The 18,126-nt window shown below is 54.9% G+C and overlaps 1 protein-coding gene across 1 annotated transcript; it reads left to right on the top strand.

The window, feature by feature from the left end:
- The first annotated feature begins 332 nt into the window (after positions 1 to 332).
- On the top strand, positions 333 to 17,474 carry col4a3 (collagen, type IV, alpha 3). Its single transcript, XM_052077628.1, has 52 exons — positions 333 to 550; positions 2,139 to 2,195; positions 2,851 to 2,940; positions 3,058 to 3,102; positions 3,288 to 3,332; positions 3,426 to 3,488; positions 3,745 to 3,798; positions 3,890 to 3,916; positions 3,995 to 4,069; positions 4,488 to 4,550; positions 4,645 to 4,680; positions 4,768 to 4,815; positions 4,883 to 4,957; positions 5,295 to 5,339; positions 5,412 to 5,474; positions 5,568 to 5,612; positions 5,686 to 5,739; positions 6,258 to 6,299; positions 6,425 to 6,506; positions 6,592 to 6,627; positions 6,712 to 6,876; positions 7,371 to 7,463; positions 7,526 to 7,606; positions 7,902 to 7,972; positions 8,107 to 8,295; positions 8,809 to 8,974; positions 9,042 to 9,134; positions 9,258 to 9,362; positions 9,423 to 9,517; positions 9,595 to 9,745; positions 10,317 to 10,430; positions 10,493 to 10,660; positions 10,820 to 10,909; positions 10,984 to 11,118; positions 11,793 to 11,891; positions 12,026 to 12,115; positions 12,196 to 12,335; positions 12,594 to 12,720; positions 12,804 to 12,884; positions 12,965 to 13,066; positions 13,135 to 13,182; positions 13,245 to 13,430; positions 13,496 to 13,626; positions 13,714 to 13,786; positions 13,884 to 13,955; positions 14,179 to 14,304; positions 14,398 to 14,496; positions 15,011 to 15,223; positions 15,362 to 15,539; positions 15,646 to 15,760; positions 16,218 to 16,390; positions 16,468 to 17,474. The coding sequence occupies exons 1-52, from the start codon at positions 431 to 433 to the stop codon at positions 16,547 to 16,549; spliced, it is 5,016 nt and encodes a 1,671-aa protein (XP_051933588.1). The 5' UTR covers positions 333 to 430; the 3' UTR covers positions 16,550 to 17,474.
- Positions 17,475 to 18,126: the final 652 nt, after the last annotated feature.

The raw sequence follows: 18,126 nt of genomic DNA, 5'->3' as shown, positions 1-18,126 counted from the left end.
AGTGGGAAAGAAGCTCGGGCGGCCGGGCTCGAGCGACTCACGCGGGAGCGCGCGTGTAAAGGCACGCGCCGACCTTTCAAAATAAGACTGCGACGATGGCTGGCGCCCTTGCGTTTGATAAGGTCGCGCCGGGCTTCGCTTGAGCGCCCCGAAGTAACCGCGGCGCGCTTCAAATCGCTTGTTGGAAGAAATGACAACAACGGCAAAAAAAAATCCAAGGGGATTGAGCTCGGCTTTTAATGTGAAAGTGTGAAGGCACAAGTGTCAGTGTGAATGTGGGGCCCTGGAAGGCGTGTGTGTTGGGGTGGGTGTTGGGGTGGGTGGGGGGGTCAGTGTCCCAGCGTCAGCAGCTTGTCGTCGCGACCCATCATCACAAGCCGGACTGAGCCGAGACGAGGAGAGGATCCAAGCGAACCGGGCCGCCGCTGTCATGCTGGATGCGTGGGTCTCGCGGGGACGCGCCCTCCCGCTCCCGCCACTGCCGCCGCTGCTCCTGCTGATGATGATGATGATGACGCTCCTCCGCGGAGCTCGGGCAGAAGCCGGCACGGTGAGCCGACGCCCGGCGCCTCACTTTTCAACTCACTTTTTTCTGCGGTCGTTGTTTCACGGGAAAAGCTCATTGCTGCCTTCCCACGCCGCTTTTGAACTTTCCGCTGCCCTTCTATTCATCCATGGTGTGTCCCGCTTTTCCCCTTTTCCACGTGGAGCTTGCTCAAGGGCTTTGGGGGCAGGTGGAGCTTCCTCTTTTTGTACATATGAAATGAATGCGGACTTTGAATTGGATGAAAGAGAAGCTGGTGAGCGGTGGTCAAATGTGCTTTGTGAGCCGAGCCGCGCGTCGCATTCGTTCGGATGGCGCAATGCCGCCGCATGCACGTTTGGCTTGATTCGGCCCTGCGCTCGGCTCGTCATTCGCGTCGTTTCCAACCGTCTCGTTGCGGACGTGCGCTCGGATTCTCCAGTTTACACTCTCTGAAATAAGGTAAGATAAGATATCCTTTATTCGTCCCACACTGGAAATAGGAGTGGGGGTCAGGGGGGCGGTTGCCGTGAAGGCCCCCGTGCGGTGTCGCGGGTGGCGCCGGGGGCTACCGGGAAATCCGGCTCCTCCGACGCGGCCCGGCCGTTTGAAAGGCGCTTATAAATAAAATGTATTATTATTATTTGCGTTTGTCTATCGTAGGGCCCGATTCTGATCTCATCCTTGGCACACACGCGCGTCCCCGTTCCGAAGCGCCGTTCAACAAACGCGCAGGCCCAGCTTTCGGCGAGCCCGCATGCCCGCCGGCCGCTCGAGTGTCAGACACAACAAAAACTCAAGTCTGCAGGTCGCGACGCGCGCCTCGGCCGGGCCCTTTGTTGTTGCGCCACCAACAAAGCGGCGCTTGTCACGAGCCCCGAGCGCCTTGCATTGGAAGCCCCCGCCCCCCCCCCCCCCACCCCCGCCGCTGCTTTTTGGCTGAGGTCATCTCGGTGTCACTTCCCTGCAACTCGCTCATCAAGAAGCGAGCCCGACGGCCGGCGGAGGGCGAGGGGCCACTCTTCAACGGCCACCGCCGAGATCTTCTGGAGGGAGAAGGAAGGCGAAGGAGCAGGAAGCGGCAATGGTGGCGTGCAGCCGACAGGCTTTGAAACGGGGACGGACGAGAGCCCACATTTTGGGATTGCTCAGTAATTGGCGCGCCCCGGCTCCGACGCCCGGGCCGCCGCTCCCTCCCTGCAGTGGATACCCAACAAATGCCCCATTCACCTTCGACTGTCACCTTCGTGCCTTTTCTCTGTTGTCGCACGCAATCGTGCACGCAATCGCGCACGCGGCGGCGGCGCGGCTGAAAAGACATGAAAGAGCGAGACAAACGTGCCCCGACGCGTTAGCGTGACGACGTGACGACAAGATGGCGGTGGCGGGCACAAGTTCAGACGGGACTGCGACGCGCCAACCCGAGACCCAGATAAGACGGCGTTGGCCGCACCGTGAAAGGAACCTCGCGCGCATGCAAAGACCTTGTTTGCTTTCCGCTCGACTTGGAAATGTCTCCCAAAGATAAAAAAGAAAAGAGAAAAAACAGCAGCATCCAGACGACGGCGGTCCGGCGGATGTCTCGCTGACGTGTCGCCATTTGTCCTTTGCGCAGGCGTACCAGTGCGGCGGGAAGCGGCCGTGTCATTACCACGGGATCAAAGGTCAGAAGGTGAGCGCCAAGAAGACCGCGCCTCAATTCAAAGGCGCCGTATGTCAAAGGTGGCCGCTTTTGCGGCCAGCGCTTGATTTTGAGCCATCCGGCCATTGTTGAGTCGCAGGGAAGCCGTTTTGCTGCGCTCGCGGGATCGCTTCAGTGGCATGGACTTTCCCAACAGTCGCAGCCAAGCGCTGTGCGCTCACAGTTGATTTCCACAGGTGCCCGATGTCACGCGAGGAGATCTTGCACTCCACGGGCCCACAAACTTGCAACTAGCTCTGTCGCGCACACAGACACACACACACACACACACACAGTCGGTCATGAAATTTTCCGGGCCCGACTCTGGACTCGCCGGGGACAAGTCTGTCTCCTGGCCGGCCCGGGTGAAATTCAGGAAGAACTGGACAAAGTCCCCGGGAAGGGCCGAGTCCGGGCTTTCCCTGCCCGAGTGGCGACACCCGCAGCCCAACAAACGGCGGTGCGGATGCTTTTTAAAACGTGCGAGATCTAAAGAGCGGACGTGCCGTTGTAATCGCTCCAAGAATCGTAAGCGTCCGTTTGAAAGCTATTTTGTCATTTCACGAGTCCGCCGAAAGAGGCGTCCGGCATCGTCGCACGTCCGCATCCTCCACCTGATGTTGCGTCATCATCTGCCCGCGCTCAGGGGGAGCCCGGTTACCCGGGATACCACGGCCTGCCCGGACTCGTCGGTTACCCCGGCAACGAGGGCGGCCAGGGACCGGACGGACTCCAGGTCAGAATGCGCCCGTGCGTGTTGAATGTCGATCATTCGACGAATCGATCATCCCAGCGATCCTAATCCTAATCCTGAAAATGCCAATGAGGGATGTTGTGCTCTCGGCGCTGGCAGGGGCAGCGCGGCTTTGCGGGACGTGTGGGACTCAAAGGCTCTCGGGTAGGAAGCGCCGCCAACATGAGGAGGAGGAGGAAGAGGAGGTTTCCAGTGTGTCCACTAGAGGGCGGCGCACTTCTCTTGCGTTCACGTGACTCCAACTCAAACACGGCAGCCGCTCACAATCTCACACACACGTACATCCGCATCCTCTGCCTCTTGTGGTGACCGCACGTGTGTGTGTTCAGGGTGTTCCGGGCCCTTCGGGTTTTCCAGGCCCTCCGGGCTTTCCGGTGAGTGGAGCGCCCGCCGCCTTGTCCGAGGTGAAAACCCAAAGCTGACGAGACGGAGGCCACGTGCGCTTCTGTCTTGCGCTCCTTTTTCAGGGACTTGCGGGCGGCGAAGGCTCGGCAGGCCGACCGGGACTCCCGGGATGCAACGGCACCGAGGTAGCCGCCAACGCCAACGAATGGTGGCAAAACTTCCCCTTGATATTTGCGCTTGCACGTGATACGCCGCTTCCTCCTGACTCCTCATCCCTTTCCCCGCTGTGCCGTCCATCAAGTCTTCCTCCTCTTCTTCTTCTACCTCCTCGAATTGTCACCGAAGGCTTCCAATGTGGTGCCTTCCCCAAATTCTCCAGCAAAACTTCTCCCGGCAGAAGTGTTGCTCTCCGGCTTGTGACGCCGTCGTTTGTCCTTGCAGGGTCCCGACGGCTTCCGCGGCTCCCCCGGACTCTCGGGACCGGTCGGGCGGCGGGTGCGTATTTTTTTTTCGCTAACTAACGCGGCTAATTAGCCCAGCTGATGACGGCGGCTTCCCCTAGCTGACGACGGCGATGTGTTTTCAGGGTCGCCCGGGACCGCGAGGAGAAAAGGTTTGCGCTCGCGCTCGGACTGGTGACTTGCCGACGCTTCCTCGTACCCGTCGGACGGAATTCTTTGCTTTCTTCCAGGGAGTCTCGCCCGTCTTTCCGGAATCTCCCGACATCAAAGGCGCACAAGGACCGCCAGGACCAGATGGACTCCAGGTGATGCGGCATTTTCTCTCTTTCCGGGCCGAGACAAATTCACAAGGTGAAAGTCTTTGGATTTTAAGGAGAGCGGCACACAGATGGAGAGAAAGCGGCACGTTTGGAGGAAGTCTCTTGAAAAACAAAAATCCTAAAAAATGTCATTGAACTTGCCCAAAGGTTTTTGGTTTTGAACCAATATCGTGATTGAGAATATTTGATTCAGCGTTTCCGCCCCTCCAAGAAAACCCGCCATAGACTCATGGCCACAAAGGGCTTTTCTTTTCAGTGAAGGGAGCAAACCGTGTATAAAAACGCATCGCGGCTGCCGGCCACCCCCCCCCCCCCCCAGCGGCGCCCTCGCGGGAGGCAGGCGGCGTGTTTTCCGAGGTGAGAAAAGCCGTTGCCTTCTGACAACTTGGCTTTTGTGCCGCAGGGCTCGGGCGGAGATCCGGGCGCTCCGGGCTTCCCGGGACCTTCGGGGCCTGCTGGACTTCCCGTACGCTCTTCTCAGCTTTCTTCAGAAAAGGCGCCCGCGTCCACCCGCGTGACGGCTGACGTCTTGTTGTTGTCGTCTTGTTGTTTCCGCGCAGGGACGTCCGGGGTCGCCGGGCTTGCCGGGAGAGAAGGTGGGCCCGATCCGAAGAGTATGCCGGCGCGAGCCGCCGCTTTGAATGTGACACTAACGTACGCGGGTGTGGTGTTTGGCGCGTCAGGGTCAAGAGGGTCCCAGTCCGCTCAGTCCGGGTCCACAAGGCCTGAAGGTGGGTGGGTCCGGCGCCGGGCTTTCGGACGTCAGGTCCGGATTTTCACGGACGGTTCTGCTTGAAGGGAGATCGCGGACCTGTTGGCATCCCGGGACAGAAAGGAATCAAATTGTACGCGGAGGGACCCAAAGAACTCAAGGTCCGTCCTCGTCTCCACGTCCGGCCGGTCATTCGTCCGCCATCTGCTCCGGTCCCATTTCAAAGAACCGGCTGAAGAAACGAATAGCAAAGCGGATGGCGATGATCATCGGTTTCCCCCGTTCATTCCTCCGTCAAATCCTGCGTGTCACCGTCGGTTCATGTATTCCTGCGTCGGGTTGTTGTCGTTGGAAGACACCTCTCCTTCGTTCCCTTGTGGGCGAATGAATCGATTCGTGATCCATCCGCACGTTTGTTCAGTCCTCCGTTGGTTGTGGATTCATTCAACAAACTTCCATTCGTGCGTGCGGTTCTCCCAGTCATTTGGTGGGTTTCAGGGTGAGCCGGGTGACATCGGAGACAAAGGTTGCGCCGGACGCCCGGTAAGTCTTTCGACTATCCTATTCTTCAGCCGTTGCTCCGGTTTCTCCATTTTTGAGGTTGTGCCTCGTCAGGGTCCGACGGGAAGATCGGGGACAAAAGGCGAGCCGGGCCAGCGAGGGGAGCCGGGCTCACCGGTAAGGCAACCGCCGCCGCTCTGGGCCTACTCGAGTGCTTCCAGGGTCTCGACGTAGCCATCGCGTCTGTCGCGACTCGCTTCTGATTTGCAGGGAAAAGCAGGAAAGGACGGCATCCCTGGAGAACTGGGACTACCGGTGAGGACCGTAACAGTCGCTGCCGACTTTGCCAGGCCAGATAACTCAATGGCACATTTGGTTGCATCTGCAGGGAGAAGCGGGGCCTCGCGGCTTTGCCGGCCCCCCGGGCATCGATGGAGTACGGGTAAGTTCAAAATGATTTCTTTTTCTCTGGGTCCTGAGTTTTTCCTGGAAAAATCAGGTGGGGGGGCTTTCCTTTTACAAACCAAATCGTTTTTGCATTTTTTTCCCCAACATCTGTCACTTTGCAACAAAACTTTATTCCCCCACCCAAAAGACTTTGTTCCTCTACGCAAAAGATACTCATCGGGTGGAATTTTTTTCCAGCATCCAATGACTCGACTGCGATGGGATTTTTGGGGTGGGAACCTATCCGGCGTGATTTGCAGAAAGCCTTGCTCATTCACAGTAATTGAACTACTTTGGGGTTGTGGGGGCGCCAAATAAAACACATTGGTAATGGGATGTCATGGAAACGATGGTAAGCGTCCATTGCTCATTGGCTTTGGCCTTTGCATAGCCCCGCCAAGAGAAGGGGTCCGCTCCAGTTAGTTTCTCCTGCAAAAAAGCCACCATTGAAGTCTTCTCGTTATTTTGGTGTGATTGTGTCGAAATCTCATCATCTCTGTGTTTTGTATTGAGGGGGAGAAAGGCGACTTTGGTCCTCCCGGTCTGCCGGGCGAGGTGAGGCTTCCCGGACCTTCCCGAAGAGTGGTCTTGTCTTCCTGAGCGGGGGGGGGGGGGGGGGGGGGGTGTCTGGCCCCCAAGGTGGCGTGGCTACATATCTTCAGAAGCTTTTTCTTCACCAGATGTTCTGGACGCATGCATTTGTGAAAGGCCAGAGCGGGACTCCTGGCTCCCCGGGACCTCCGGGAGCCCGCGGAGAGCCAGGTACCTTCAAGCTCCTGTCTGTTTTGGATTTGCCCAGCTTGGCCTCTCTAATCTGCTTCTTCCACTTCTTCTGTGACTCTTTCAGGACTTGTGGGCTTTCCCGGACTGCAGGGCGAACGAGGTATCCTGCAGCGACCAATGAGATGACGCTCCACTTGCGGTAGTCCTCCGCATACTTGATCCTAATCACCTATCTCATTTTCAGGGGAGGGCCCAACTGGTAGGCCGGGCCCTCGGGGCCTACCGGGCTTTGCGGGACCTAAAGGAGAGCAAGGAGAAGCTGGGCCCGTCGTCATTGGGCCTCCAGGACCTACCGGGGTCCCTGGAGGACCTGGACCTGAGGGAGAAACAGGAGAACCAGGAATACCAGGTGGTGTCCGTCTTTGGTGTACAGTGCTACCATAACGACCTCACAGTTTTTGCAGCTTCAAACCGTCGCTTGGTTTGGGATTCATTTGTCTTGCTTTGCGTGGCGAGACAACATTGCAGGTTTGCAGGTGCATTTTTGACCAGTGGACGTAATGCTTTGGTTGATTTTCATACTTATTGGGCTGCGACTTTTTTTAGGGAATCGGATGCCGTGGATATTTGCTACTGTTCATAGACAGGGTCTAATAGAATGAAGGAAAATAAATGTTCCGTGGCGTGTTGCTTTCATGGCATTTCTGTTCATCTCAACGGAGAAAACAGATATGATATGTGAGCGAGATGAGTTACGAGCTCCGTCGTGGAAAGAATGAAAGTCGACGTACCGCCGCGTACGGTATTTCAATTGCGACTGGTCTGACTTGGATGCTAGCTAGCTTCGCGATTTTGACAGAAGCGCAAAAAAGAGGCTAACGTTCAATCTTGCTACACGATCAGACTTCCTGCAAGGCGCCGTCGGATCCCCCGGTGCCAAAGGTCCCAAAGGCCTGAGCGGACCCCCGGGGACCAGAGGCCGGGAAGGGCCGGAAGGTGAGCGCACATGACAACAAAAGAGAGAATTCAACATTAGGTGGGTATCGTTTCCTTGTCAGGTCAGAAGGGGGAGCCGTGCTTGGTCTGTCTGCCCGGATCACCGGGCCAACCGGGGGAACCAGGTGCAGATGGGCTCAAAGGTAAAAAAAAAAAAAAAAAAAAGAAGTCATAAAATAAATCATCATCATATATATCATTGTCACAAAAATACAGTCATACCTTGACTTATGAGTGGAACTTGTTCCTAGTTCGTAACTGTTTTCAACCATCATTATACAGTCATCGTCACCGTCACCGTATCCTTCCTCCTGTTTCGCAAAATGTGCAATCCTGAACTGGCCTCCGTCCAATCGCAAGGCCCTCGTAAGTCAAGGTACCACTGTAAATACTCATGAGCAGATAGAAGACATTTGGTCGTGTTCTTTGGTGGCTCAGGTGCAATTGGGGCTCCGGGGTCCAAAGGCGAAAGAGGTCCGAAAGGTATGGCTGGAGCACCTGGCCCACTGGTGAGTTCAGTTCAGCCTTAGCCTGCTTTTGAACCAAATCCTCTTCAATTTGTTGGATCTTTAGAAATCCACAATCACACCCCCAGGCTGGAATACAGCCAGCCAAAGAGTTGTGTTCCCCTCTGGCTCTGCAGGGCCTCTTTGGTGTCCCAGGACCGCCAGGAGATTCTGGTCTAATGGGGGACCCTGGTATCATGAGGAGGTTTGGGCAGAAGGGTGAAGTTGGGGACCCAGGAGACTTTGGGGCACTGGGCCTTGACGGGACAGATGGAGTTCCCGGAATTGCAGGCCCCAAAGGCAGTCCGGGGCCCAAGGGAAACCCTGTGAGTATCAAATCAGGGGGGGAAAAAAAACAACTCCCTGTTTCAGGTTAAAGGGAGACTCAACCACACAACGTACTGGACACACTTGGCATCCTGGCCTCCGTTGCTTTTCCATTACGGCAGGTGGCAATCAATTGGAACGGGGTACAGGCGGGATCAAGCCTCCACTGCACAGTGCACACTTGCATTTGGGGTTCTTTCAGAACACTTCACCGGAGGGGAGTCTCAAGCGCTGGTTTTGCGGAGATTCAAAATATGAACTGCCATTGCATGATGTGGCGACATCCCAAATTACAGCCCATCAGATGCACGGCAGCTTTCACAAATGGACGAAAAATCCCTTTCCAAACAAACAAACTGATCAGCAAATGTAGGTGAATCATCCATGAGTCGTCAATCGGGACTGTGCACAAGAACACTGAATGTGCTCGAAGAATGGATTAATACTGAGACTGTTCTGGGTTCTACATCGGGTGATGACGTGGGGCACATGATTTCATTGTTTGTCTGTAGGGACAAGGTACCAAAGGATTCAGGGGTCCTGTTGGGTTGACTGGTTACAGAGGGCCACCAGGACAAATGGGGCCACCAGGGGCTCCAGGCATCGGAGCTCCTGGACCACCAGGACCACCAGGGAATGTGGGAGTTTTGGGAAAGCCGGGAGAGCCCGGTGAACCAGGTATGACTGGCCAGGTGTGACTAGAGGACCAAAGGCCGAATCTACAAGTCCAAATTAACCGTTTCAGGAGAAAAAGGTTCAGCTGGCAAAATCAGAAGCAGCCCGGGAGATCCCGGCCAGAAAGGAGTCAAGGGTTCATCTGGCAATCCTGGTTCAGAAGGTGAGGCTGACGTTTGATTTGCCAACTTCAAAATGGACCCAGACAATTTCAACATGAGTGTCTGAGAACATCAGAGTTTCCAATCAAGTCTTCTTCTTCTTCTTCTTCTTCTGCTGAACCCAGGGGTGATGGGACCTCCTGGAACTCTGGGATCGGTCGGTCTCAAGGGAGAGAGAGGAGAAAAAGGATTTACTGTCCAGGGTCATCTAGGCTTTCCAGGAGTCAAAGGTGAGCGTCTAGAAGCCTTTGATTCCTGATTGGACTCAAGTGTGTGGATTCTTGTCTCAGGGTCCAAGGGCCTGGCAGGAGCGCCAGGTGTTCCAAGTCATGGGAGTAAGGGCCGCCCAGGACCATCGGGACCACCGGGAAGACCCGGCTCCAAGGTGACACGAAGTCACTTTGCGTAAGAAATCCCAGCCCCGATCGCTCAACTCATCATGTGTGGATCTTACCGTAACAGGGCAGTGCTGGTTTTGGTTTCCCGGGCCGGCAGGGCCAAATGGGTCCCCAAGGAGAGGATGGCTCTGTGGGAGCACCGGGGTCTGAAGGGCCCCAAGGATCTGTTGGGCTTCCAGGTTCCACAGGACAAGATGGAGCACCGGGGCCCAAAGGTGGGATGAAACTGAGATGCGCTGCTTCCTTTTCCCAAATGCTTCCAGTCTTATTCTCACTCCTGACTTTTTGTTTACTCTTCATGAGCGGAGGCTCCATGAGTGCCCGTCCCATGCTCTGTTCAAATACTTTGTTTTGCTTTTGAGTGAATGCATGAAATGACATGTGCGAACTCAAACAATGACAACATCAGGTTTTGACTGCAGTGGACTGCAGGGACGGATGAATATCGGCATCGGCCTTTCTCAACCATCTGACGGTTGACAATGGAAAACCTTCGAAATCAATTCAAACTCGATCACAGTTTCCCAATTTAAACATTTGTGCTAACTCCGGGGTACCATCAATTTCAAATCTCGGTTAAATCGATCGTGCCCTGGGAACTCTCTCCATCCTTTGATTCATTATCTGATCCATTTCTGCTCACAAGGACGTGCTGGAGCCTATCCCAGCTGACTTCGGACACTAGGCGGGGTACACCCTGTATGTGACACTTTCAGCCTTTGGGAACCCACTCGGATTTTTTTTCACACTGGACGCAGGGCCTCATGCGTACTGTATGTGTTTCAGGTTCCCGGGGTCGAGATGGGCTTCCCGGACCACCTGGTCCTTCTGGACCTTGCTTTCTCGGAGCACCTGGACCTGCAGGACAGCCCGGGCCAATAGGAGTCATTGGCTTCTCGGGTATAAAATCCATCAACGTTATTTTTGAGAACTCTTGAGTGTGAGATGTGTCTTCTCTGCAGGGGGCCGGGGTGTCAAGGGTGAAAAAGGTGATCCTGGGCTGCCAGGCATGGGAGCTATTGGGTCGCAGGGACCATTTGGTGTCCCTGGGTTTGATGGAACTCCAGGTCTGCAGGGAAGGAACGGTATGAAGGGACAGACTGGGAACACTGGTCAGCCAGGACGTCCAGGTATGGAGAAGGGTCACAGTCTTGCCCACTTAATCAGTCTGGTACCCATAAGGGGAGGACACTGACCATTCCCTATTCAAGGCACAGGAACACACCGAAATAAGATGCAGTGGATGTTTTCCATTCCAAGACCAAGATGTGTTTGTTTTTGTGTGTCAGGTATAAGGGGAGACTCGGGTCCCCCAGGCCCCCGTGGGAGTCCAGGGGACCTTGGGAAACCAGGAAAGCCTGGAATTATTGGGCCAAAAGGTGACATAGAGTCATTACAAATCAGCTTATCCGTCTGTCTTCAAATCACTCTCAACCTGCGGCTCTTGGCTCAGGCGAGAATGGTGCCAGGGGTGCCATAGGTTCCCAGGGGCCACCCGGCCCTCAGGGGGACAGAGGGGAGATGGGACCAAAGGGAACGCAGACCACTGTGCAGATGTCTGGAGACCCTGGAGATCCAGGAGAGAATGGTATTCTATTCTGTTCTATTCTCTTCTCTTCCAGTGATTCTCAACCAGTGGGCCGTGGCACATGAGTGTGCTGTGGAAATGATCCATGTCACTTGTTGGACGAACAATTATGGTTCGCATTCTGTCGTCTACTCAGCCGGCCTGAAATTGAAAGTGACAAGACTGAATAACCAATGCCCGTAATGCCATACGTGAACTACTACTACTACTACTTGAACTATTCTGCCATTAGACAGTCTTGCAATCTTCTCTTTACGATCGTTGGCACCATCCCCTCCCTTAAATCTCCTCACTCACAGGTTCCGCTGCATTCATATGGATTTTGTCAAGATAAGTGAAAACAAACGAACGAACAAGCAAACAAACAAACAAAACAACCAAGAACATTCTGGGCGATGTGGCGGCCACCACACCAAACACAACAAGTTTTGCCATAAATGCCGTTTGCAATCATCGCGACGGTGGCTGTGTGGATTTCTTCAAGTGGTCGCTTCCTGTCATCCGGAAGTATGGCCAAGCCTGTTGTTGACACCCCTTCTGAAGTGGCCGTGACTATACTCGAGCCATGTCGTGATGGTCTTTGTTCTTGTGATTTTCTGTGAATGATAAGTCCATCTGCAGTGTTAGCACCTGTACAAAATCCTGGATATTCTCACCAGTTTCTTTATCCTTAGGACCTCTCGGTCTGACTGGTGCTAAAGGCAATGAAGGTGCCCCAGGGCCTCTGGGTCTCGACGGCGCCAGTGGCAGACCAGGAAGAGCTGGACCTCAAGGTGTTTTTCTTCCCATGTCAAGTCACTCTTTCCCCAGCCAACAATAATTGAAGCGGCCATGAAATAAATCAATAATTAACAATTATCATCACATTTATCATTTGGCTTGAGGAATACATGTGTTTGTTTCTAAGGACCCCCCGGAGAAGCAGGCAGAGATGGACAGACAGGTCCTCCTGGTTCTTGCGGTCTCCTTGGGAACCCAGGGGACCTTGGAAAACCAGGTCAGTCATTTGACTTCATGACAAACATGATCAGCAATCGTAAATTTTCCGGACTTTGGACGGCTGCATCTTGTCTCCAGGTTGCAAAGGTGGAAAAGGTTCCACGGGGCCATGTGGACAACCCGGTTTTGATGGATTAGAAGGACCGGGGGGACTCAAAGGGGAAAAAGGGGAGCCCAGTTTACCTGGACCTGGGTCCAAAGGATATCCTGGAGAAAAGGTTGAGAATTTTCCTTTGCTAACAGCAAATGCTTTTTCGCGCTACAAGTACTTCAAAATAAATCAGTTGGAAAAGGCAACAGAAATCTAACTTATTTCATTGTCAAAAGTCCAATGTCCAGCTGCCAATCAAATCCATCTTGTCATCTTATTTTATCCTCAATAACATGAACTTTTCGGAGTAGTTGTTTGTGAGCAGAAGATCGGCATAGTCTCGGCTCTGGCACCAAAGCTTCTACTTTTCCATCTCTTTTTCCAGGGGCAGTCAGCTTGTGCAGGTACAACAGGTCCAAAGGGGGTGCCAGGAGACAGAGGAGACTTTGGTCCTCCAGGAGATCGTGGTCCCTGTGGCCCTAAAGGAAATGCTGGACCACCTGGTTGCAGAGGTCTCACTTTTGATTCAGTCATTATGTGCGGGTTCTTCTGGTTCCCCTGGAAGTCTGGCCGGAAAATATTGTCTCTGTGTCAGGTCCTCCGGGTTCTCCTGGTGAGAAAGCTTGTGATGGACCTCCGGGTGTCAGCGGACCTCCGGGACCTCGTGGGCTGACAGGTACCTCAGTTTTAGTGGGACGTTAGCTTTTGTATAAAAGTCGAACCAGTGACAACATGACAACTGTGTCTGCATTTCAGGTAACAAGGGAGCCCCTGGAAATCCTGGTCCATCTGGTCCCAGAGGAAACCAGGGACAAGATGGCATACCAGGACCTTCTGGAGAGAAAGGAGCCATGGGAGGTGAAAGGACTCAGATTACCCCTTGTTTTAAAGGATCTCACCTGACCTGAGGTTTGTTCTTTCTTCAGAACCAGGAATCGGAGCAAGGGGAGCAGATGGGGCAAAAGGCCCACCGGGTGAGTTTGGAATGTGTTTGTTTTTCATTGGGAAGAAAAAAAAAAGTCATATTTGCCTCCAGGCTGTGTTGGAGAAAAGGGTCCTCCTGGTACTTGTGGCCAGCCAGGACCTTCTGGTCCTGAAGGAAATCCAGGTTGCCCTGGTCCACCTGGGCTCCCTGGACTTCCTGGTGTTCGTGGCACACAGGGACCCTGCACTGAAGGAGAAAAGGGAGAAAAAGGACTGCCAGGAGAACGTGGACAAAGAGGTGATTGAATCGTTTGAGTAGATTGTTCATTTTTGTGTGATTGTGATTTTCCTCTTTGTTTGTAGGTCCACCGGGGTGTCGAGGGCCCCCCGGCTCCCCAGGTTCTGGTCTTAAAGGAGAGAAAGGGTCTAAAGGGGAAACGGGTAACGCAGGAAGTCCTGGCTGCCGAGGTGATCCTGGCCTGCCAGGCATGCCGGTCAGTACGCGTTCAATCTCCTCATAGAAACTCGGATGCAGACGCGCTTGTGTTTGTGTTGAAAAGACCTGAACGGAATGTGTTCAGGGTCGAGATGGTGTGCTGGGAGCACCGGGACGCAAAGGCTCTATGGGGGATACTGGGGTAACCGGACCTGTCGGTAAGACCGCCACGTGTTGTTCTGAGCTGGGCTGGCTCATTTCAGAATGTCAAGTGTGAGAAGGGAGTCCCATTTGGTGACTTTTGTGGATTTTAAGGCATGAGCGGCGACGACGGTCCAGTGGGCATCAAAGGTTCTCCTGGGCCTGCAGGACCTACGGGGAGACGAGGTATGGCCACTTTGTGACATTCTGTTCAGCCCACGTCATACATTTTACATCCCTTGATGTGTTGTTGAGGGGAGGGTTGGGAGAACAACTCATTAGTAGGGGCACTTGTAATTCAAGGTGTACAGAGAGAGTGGCGTCACGAGCTTGGTCAGGGAACAAATTAAACCAACCAGTCAAGGCGTCGCTGTACTTGTGACCACACTGCTGAATACCGCCCTTACAGGGCAGAGGGGTAAGGACGTGTCCAGGGAGGTGGTGGTCCTAGCGGGAGACCAAGGGTTGCCTGGAGATCAGGGACTGCCAGGACAACCAGGGACCCCAGGAAGGCAAGGGAGAACCGGAGATCCAGGTGACTCATTTCAGCAGTTTGATGAAGAACCACTTCATTCACACTCTGGGATGTCCAAATAAGCCAACCTGCGATTCTTTGTGACACTTGAAGGTCCAAAAGGTGATCGGGGTGGTGCCGGATGGCCAGGGGGGCCCGGATTTGCTGGACTGAAAGGGGACACTGGAGACAGAGGAGACCCCGGACTAAAAGGTAAGAGAAAGTCCATGGTCTTCCCGTGGTTCATCTGTTCAATTCAAGAGGAAAATCAGGGATGAGCTCTGGAGAACCTGAGCTCCGTCAGAGAGAACCACACCATAACTGTACTCGAACCACGTCAGAACCACAGGGGAACAGCACCAGGTCGACATCAGCAGCACATCAGAATAACACCGGGAACCAAAACACTGTGGAAACACATTGAAACTAGACCGAAACCGCAGCAGAATTCACAAAAATTCCATCAGAAAGACACCGGAACCACTTTGGCACAAAAATGGACAAATACCAGAGCCTCACCAGAATTGCAACAAAATGACATCGGAGAAAACATGAGGTCCACAATAGATGCACAGATGAACCACACCAGAAAGATATCAGAACTCACTTGGAACCGCAGCAGAACTATACCAGAACCACACCAAAACCGGCCGGGGATGCCATCCGAACTGCAGCGTAACAGCGCGGCACCATAACCGCCTGGGCATCAAGTAATGTCGTGTTGCAGGTGTGACGGGTCCGCCAGGTTCCACAGGTGCAAAGGGTGCGCGGGGTGCCCCGGGTTTGTGTGCGGACACCCCCGAGAAAGACGGCTTCCTGTTCAGCCGGCACAGTCAGAACGTTCAAGTACCGGAATGCCCGCCCGGATCCGTCAAGGTGTACAGCGGCTTCTCTTTGCTCTTCATCAACGGGAACAACCGAGCTCACGGCCAGGACTTGGGTACGTGGCGCCACCCCCGCAAACACCCCACGCTGGAGCGTTTTCTTGTTGGGGACATCCAGTTGTTGTGGCTTCCCTGAAACGGCGTGGTCTGGAGAGTATGCATGGCCATTGACGGGCCTTTGGCCGTGTTTTCAGGAGCTTTGGGCAGCTGCCTCCCACGTTTCACCACAATGCCCTTCCTCTTCTGTAACACGGACAGCACCTGCCGCTACGCCGCACGCAACGACTACTCCTATTGGCTGTCCACCGACCAATCTGCAGTCAGCACCATGCCCTTCATCTCGGGACCGCTCCTGAAGGATTACATCAGCCGGTAAGTACGCACCGAAGGTCCAGATTGTGTGCGCGAGACGTATACCGCGTGACGTGCGTGACATCCTGTCCGTATACGCACGGTGTAAGGCGCATGTGGGTTTCAGGTGCAGCGTGTGCGAGTCGCCGGCCAACGTGATGACGGTCCACAGTCAGACGCGTTTGCTCCCCGAGTGTCCTTCGGGTTGGGACTCTCTGTGGTCGGGATTCTCCTTCGTGATGGTGAGTTCCGGCTGGAAGCTTGAGCGCCGTTTGCGCCTCCTCTCTCACCGACCTCATTGGCCGCGGGCCACTGTGGGCTCTGCGGCTTTTCATCACCTTTGCCATATTTTGGCCCACTACACACAGAAAGAAGGATGTTTCAAAGCCGGCGTCGATGTTCGCCGAGCGTTTCGTCTTCTTCGGAAAATGCTCGCTGCCGTCCGGAGGACCCGCTTTTCCACGAAAAAACACTTTGGCTCGGGACGCGTCTTGGATTTCCGTCCGCTTCCTTGTCGGCCGGCCCGGTCGCTCCTCGAAATAGCTTCGGTCCGTTGTCGTCGCGGTCGGCAAAATCACTCGGTCGGGCGGACGTGGCGATTTTTTTCGCTCGTCGGACAGGTGTCTTGACGCGTGTACCGGGCCAAAGTGAAGGTGAGCCTCGGAAGTTCTGAGCAGCCAGTTTTTGCTCGGCGTTCAGGAAACGGGAGTGGGGGCGGAGGGTTCGGGTCAGCCGCTGTCGTCGCCCGGATCGTGTCTGGAGAACTTCCGCAAGATCCCCTTCATCGAGTGTCACGGCAGAGGGACGTGCAACTTCTACACCGACTCGTACTCGTACTGGCTGGCCGCACTGGACCCGCGTCACATGTTCAGGTGCACGCTCGCTTGCTCGCGCGGCCGTCCGGGCGCGTGGAAACCTGGCCCCGAAACCCTTTCTACTTGTTTTCCAGCAAACCCGAGCCTCGAAGCGAAGCCGGCGACCTGCCGGAAAATTTGATCAGTCGTTGCAGAGTTTGCTCCAAGCGCCTGTGAAACCCCCCTGCGCCGCCCCCGCCGCCCACAACGACGACAACGACAACCAACACAGATGCAGACGACATCATGGACGCAAGCGACATCGGCGTGACCGACACGCCTTAGCATCCTTAGCCGCAACACCCTGAGCTGCGCCAACAAGAGTGGCGCCTTGCGCTACGGCTCCAAGTCATTCCCACTCGTAACTCGGAGCGCTCCTACCGCAAAGCCTGTTGCCCCGTCGAAATCAATGAATGGATGTGCCCAAAAGCGGCACCGTGCCAAAATGCTGCTTCCGATTGGAAGGGCGAGGGACCAGTTGCCAATGGGGCACCCGCCTCGGCAATGATTCTTCTCTCTCCGCTCCCGATCGCTCCGAGTAGCAACGTGACAAGATTTGCCCAAAACGGGCGACCCGAGCGCAATGCACCAACATTTTGCACGGTGAAACGGCGCCATCGGGAGAAATGAAGAAAGGGACCGTTTTGGGGGCTCAAAAATTCGAGGGTAGCAGTCTAACGTGGTCGCTGGCCCGCTTGTCTCCCGGGCCCTCTCGTTTGACGTGATTCGATCCGTCGCGGAGGATTTGACGGGTGTTTTTGAAGAGCTCCTTGGGTGTTTTGGAGAACATTTCCCAAAGATGGCGGGCGGCCACTTGTCACGTGGCGTCTCGAGGTGACTCGGACAGATGCTTGACATTTGGCCTTCCGCAGAGAGGATGAAGAAGGTGTGTCTGCGAGCACGTGTCGGTCGAAGGTCCGTCGCTTCAAAGCATCCGAGAGCCCGAACTGTTAGCGTGTCAATGACATTTTCCATTCTACGTTAGCGTTAAGCTAGCGCGCTGTTCTTAGGGCAGCGGAGTTTGCCGGTAACTAGCCAAAGTGTAACGGTCTTGGTTTTGTGTTTGGTTGTCGAGTAAACTTCCACTGGGTGTGGCACGAAACCTTTGAAGCCTCTTTTTCTAACTATTGTTCAGTGTTTGCCAAAGCCACACTTGTTGACCTGAGCGCCTTCGGGCCACCCGCAGCTCCGGTCTCATTGACAAAAACAACACTCGTAAGAATCGGATCAATGCTAGCTGGCGTCTGGGAAAACAATCGCACGCGATCGACTCGCGTTGAATGGAAATCACCGAGTCCGACGATAAGCAAAGGTCGCCATTCAAGCTCACGTTCTCGGAGCGCCCAGTTCTCAGAATCGCGCTCTCGGGCTGAAGGAAAGCTTGACTCGCAGCGCCATGTCATCAGCGTGCAGTCGCGCCCGCGGCGAGCGGCTCCTTGGCGACGACGGCGCGTTAATTTGTCACCCTGGCAACGGGCTGCCGTCAGGACCTGCTCATGAGTGCGCGGGGACGAGGGCGGGGGGGGCTGATGCGACAGGATCCATCAACGAACGGGCCGCCTTCAAACATTAACCACAACGTCAACATGTACGCCGTTAGCGACGGCAAGGCTGCTCGAGGAATGCGTGCGACCGCCGGACGTTGGCGCTCCACCTGCAACGCTGAGCCCCCCCCCATCGCCCCCCCCCCCCCCCCCCCGTGACCCGGACACAATTGCTCCATCCCATTCTAAGCATGGGAATAGTCGGTGAAA

This window comes from Hippocampus zosterae, chromosome 10 (genome assembly GCF_025434085.1).
Source record: "Hippocampus zosterae strain Florida chromosome 10, ASM2543408v3, whole genome shotgun sequence".
Taxonomy (NCBI): Eukaryota; Metazoa; Chordata; class Actinopteri; order Syngnathiformes; family Syngnathidae; genus Hippocampus; species Hippocampus zosterae.
This window is presented reverse-complemented; position numbering and strand designations above follow the sequence as displayed.

Coding starts and splice junctions, on each gene's coding strand:
- col4a3 (XM_052077628.1), top strand. CDS start 431: ATGCTGGATGCGTGGGTCTCGCGGGGACGCGCCCTCCCGCTCCCGCCA. Junction 3,103..3,287: donor TGGGACTCAAAGGCTCTCGG/GTAGGAAGCGCC, acceptor GTGTGTGTTCAG/GGTGTTCCGGGCCCTTCGGG. Junction 5,740..6,257: donor CGGGCATCGATGGAGTACGG/GTAAGTTCAAAA, acceptor TTTTGTATTGAG/GGGGAGAAAGGCGACTTTGG.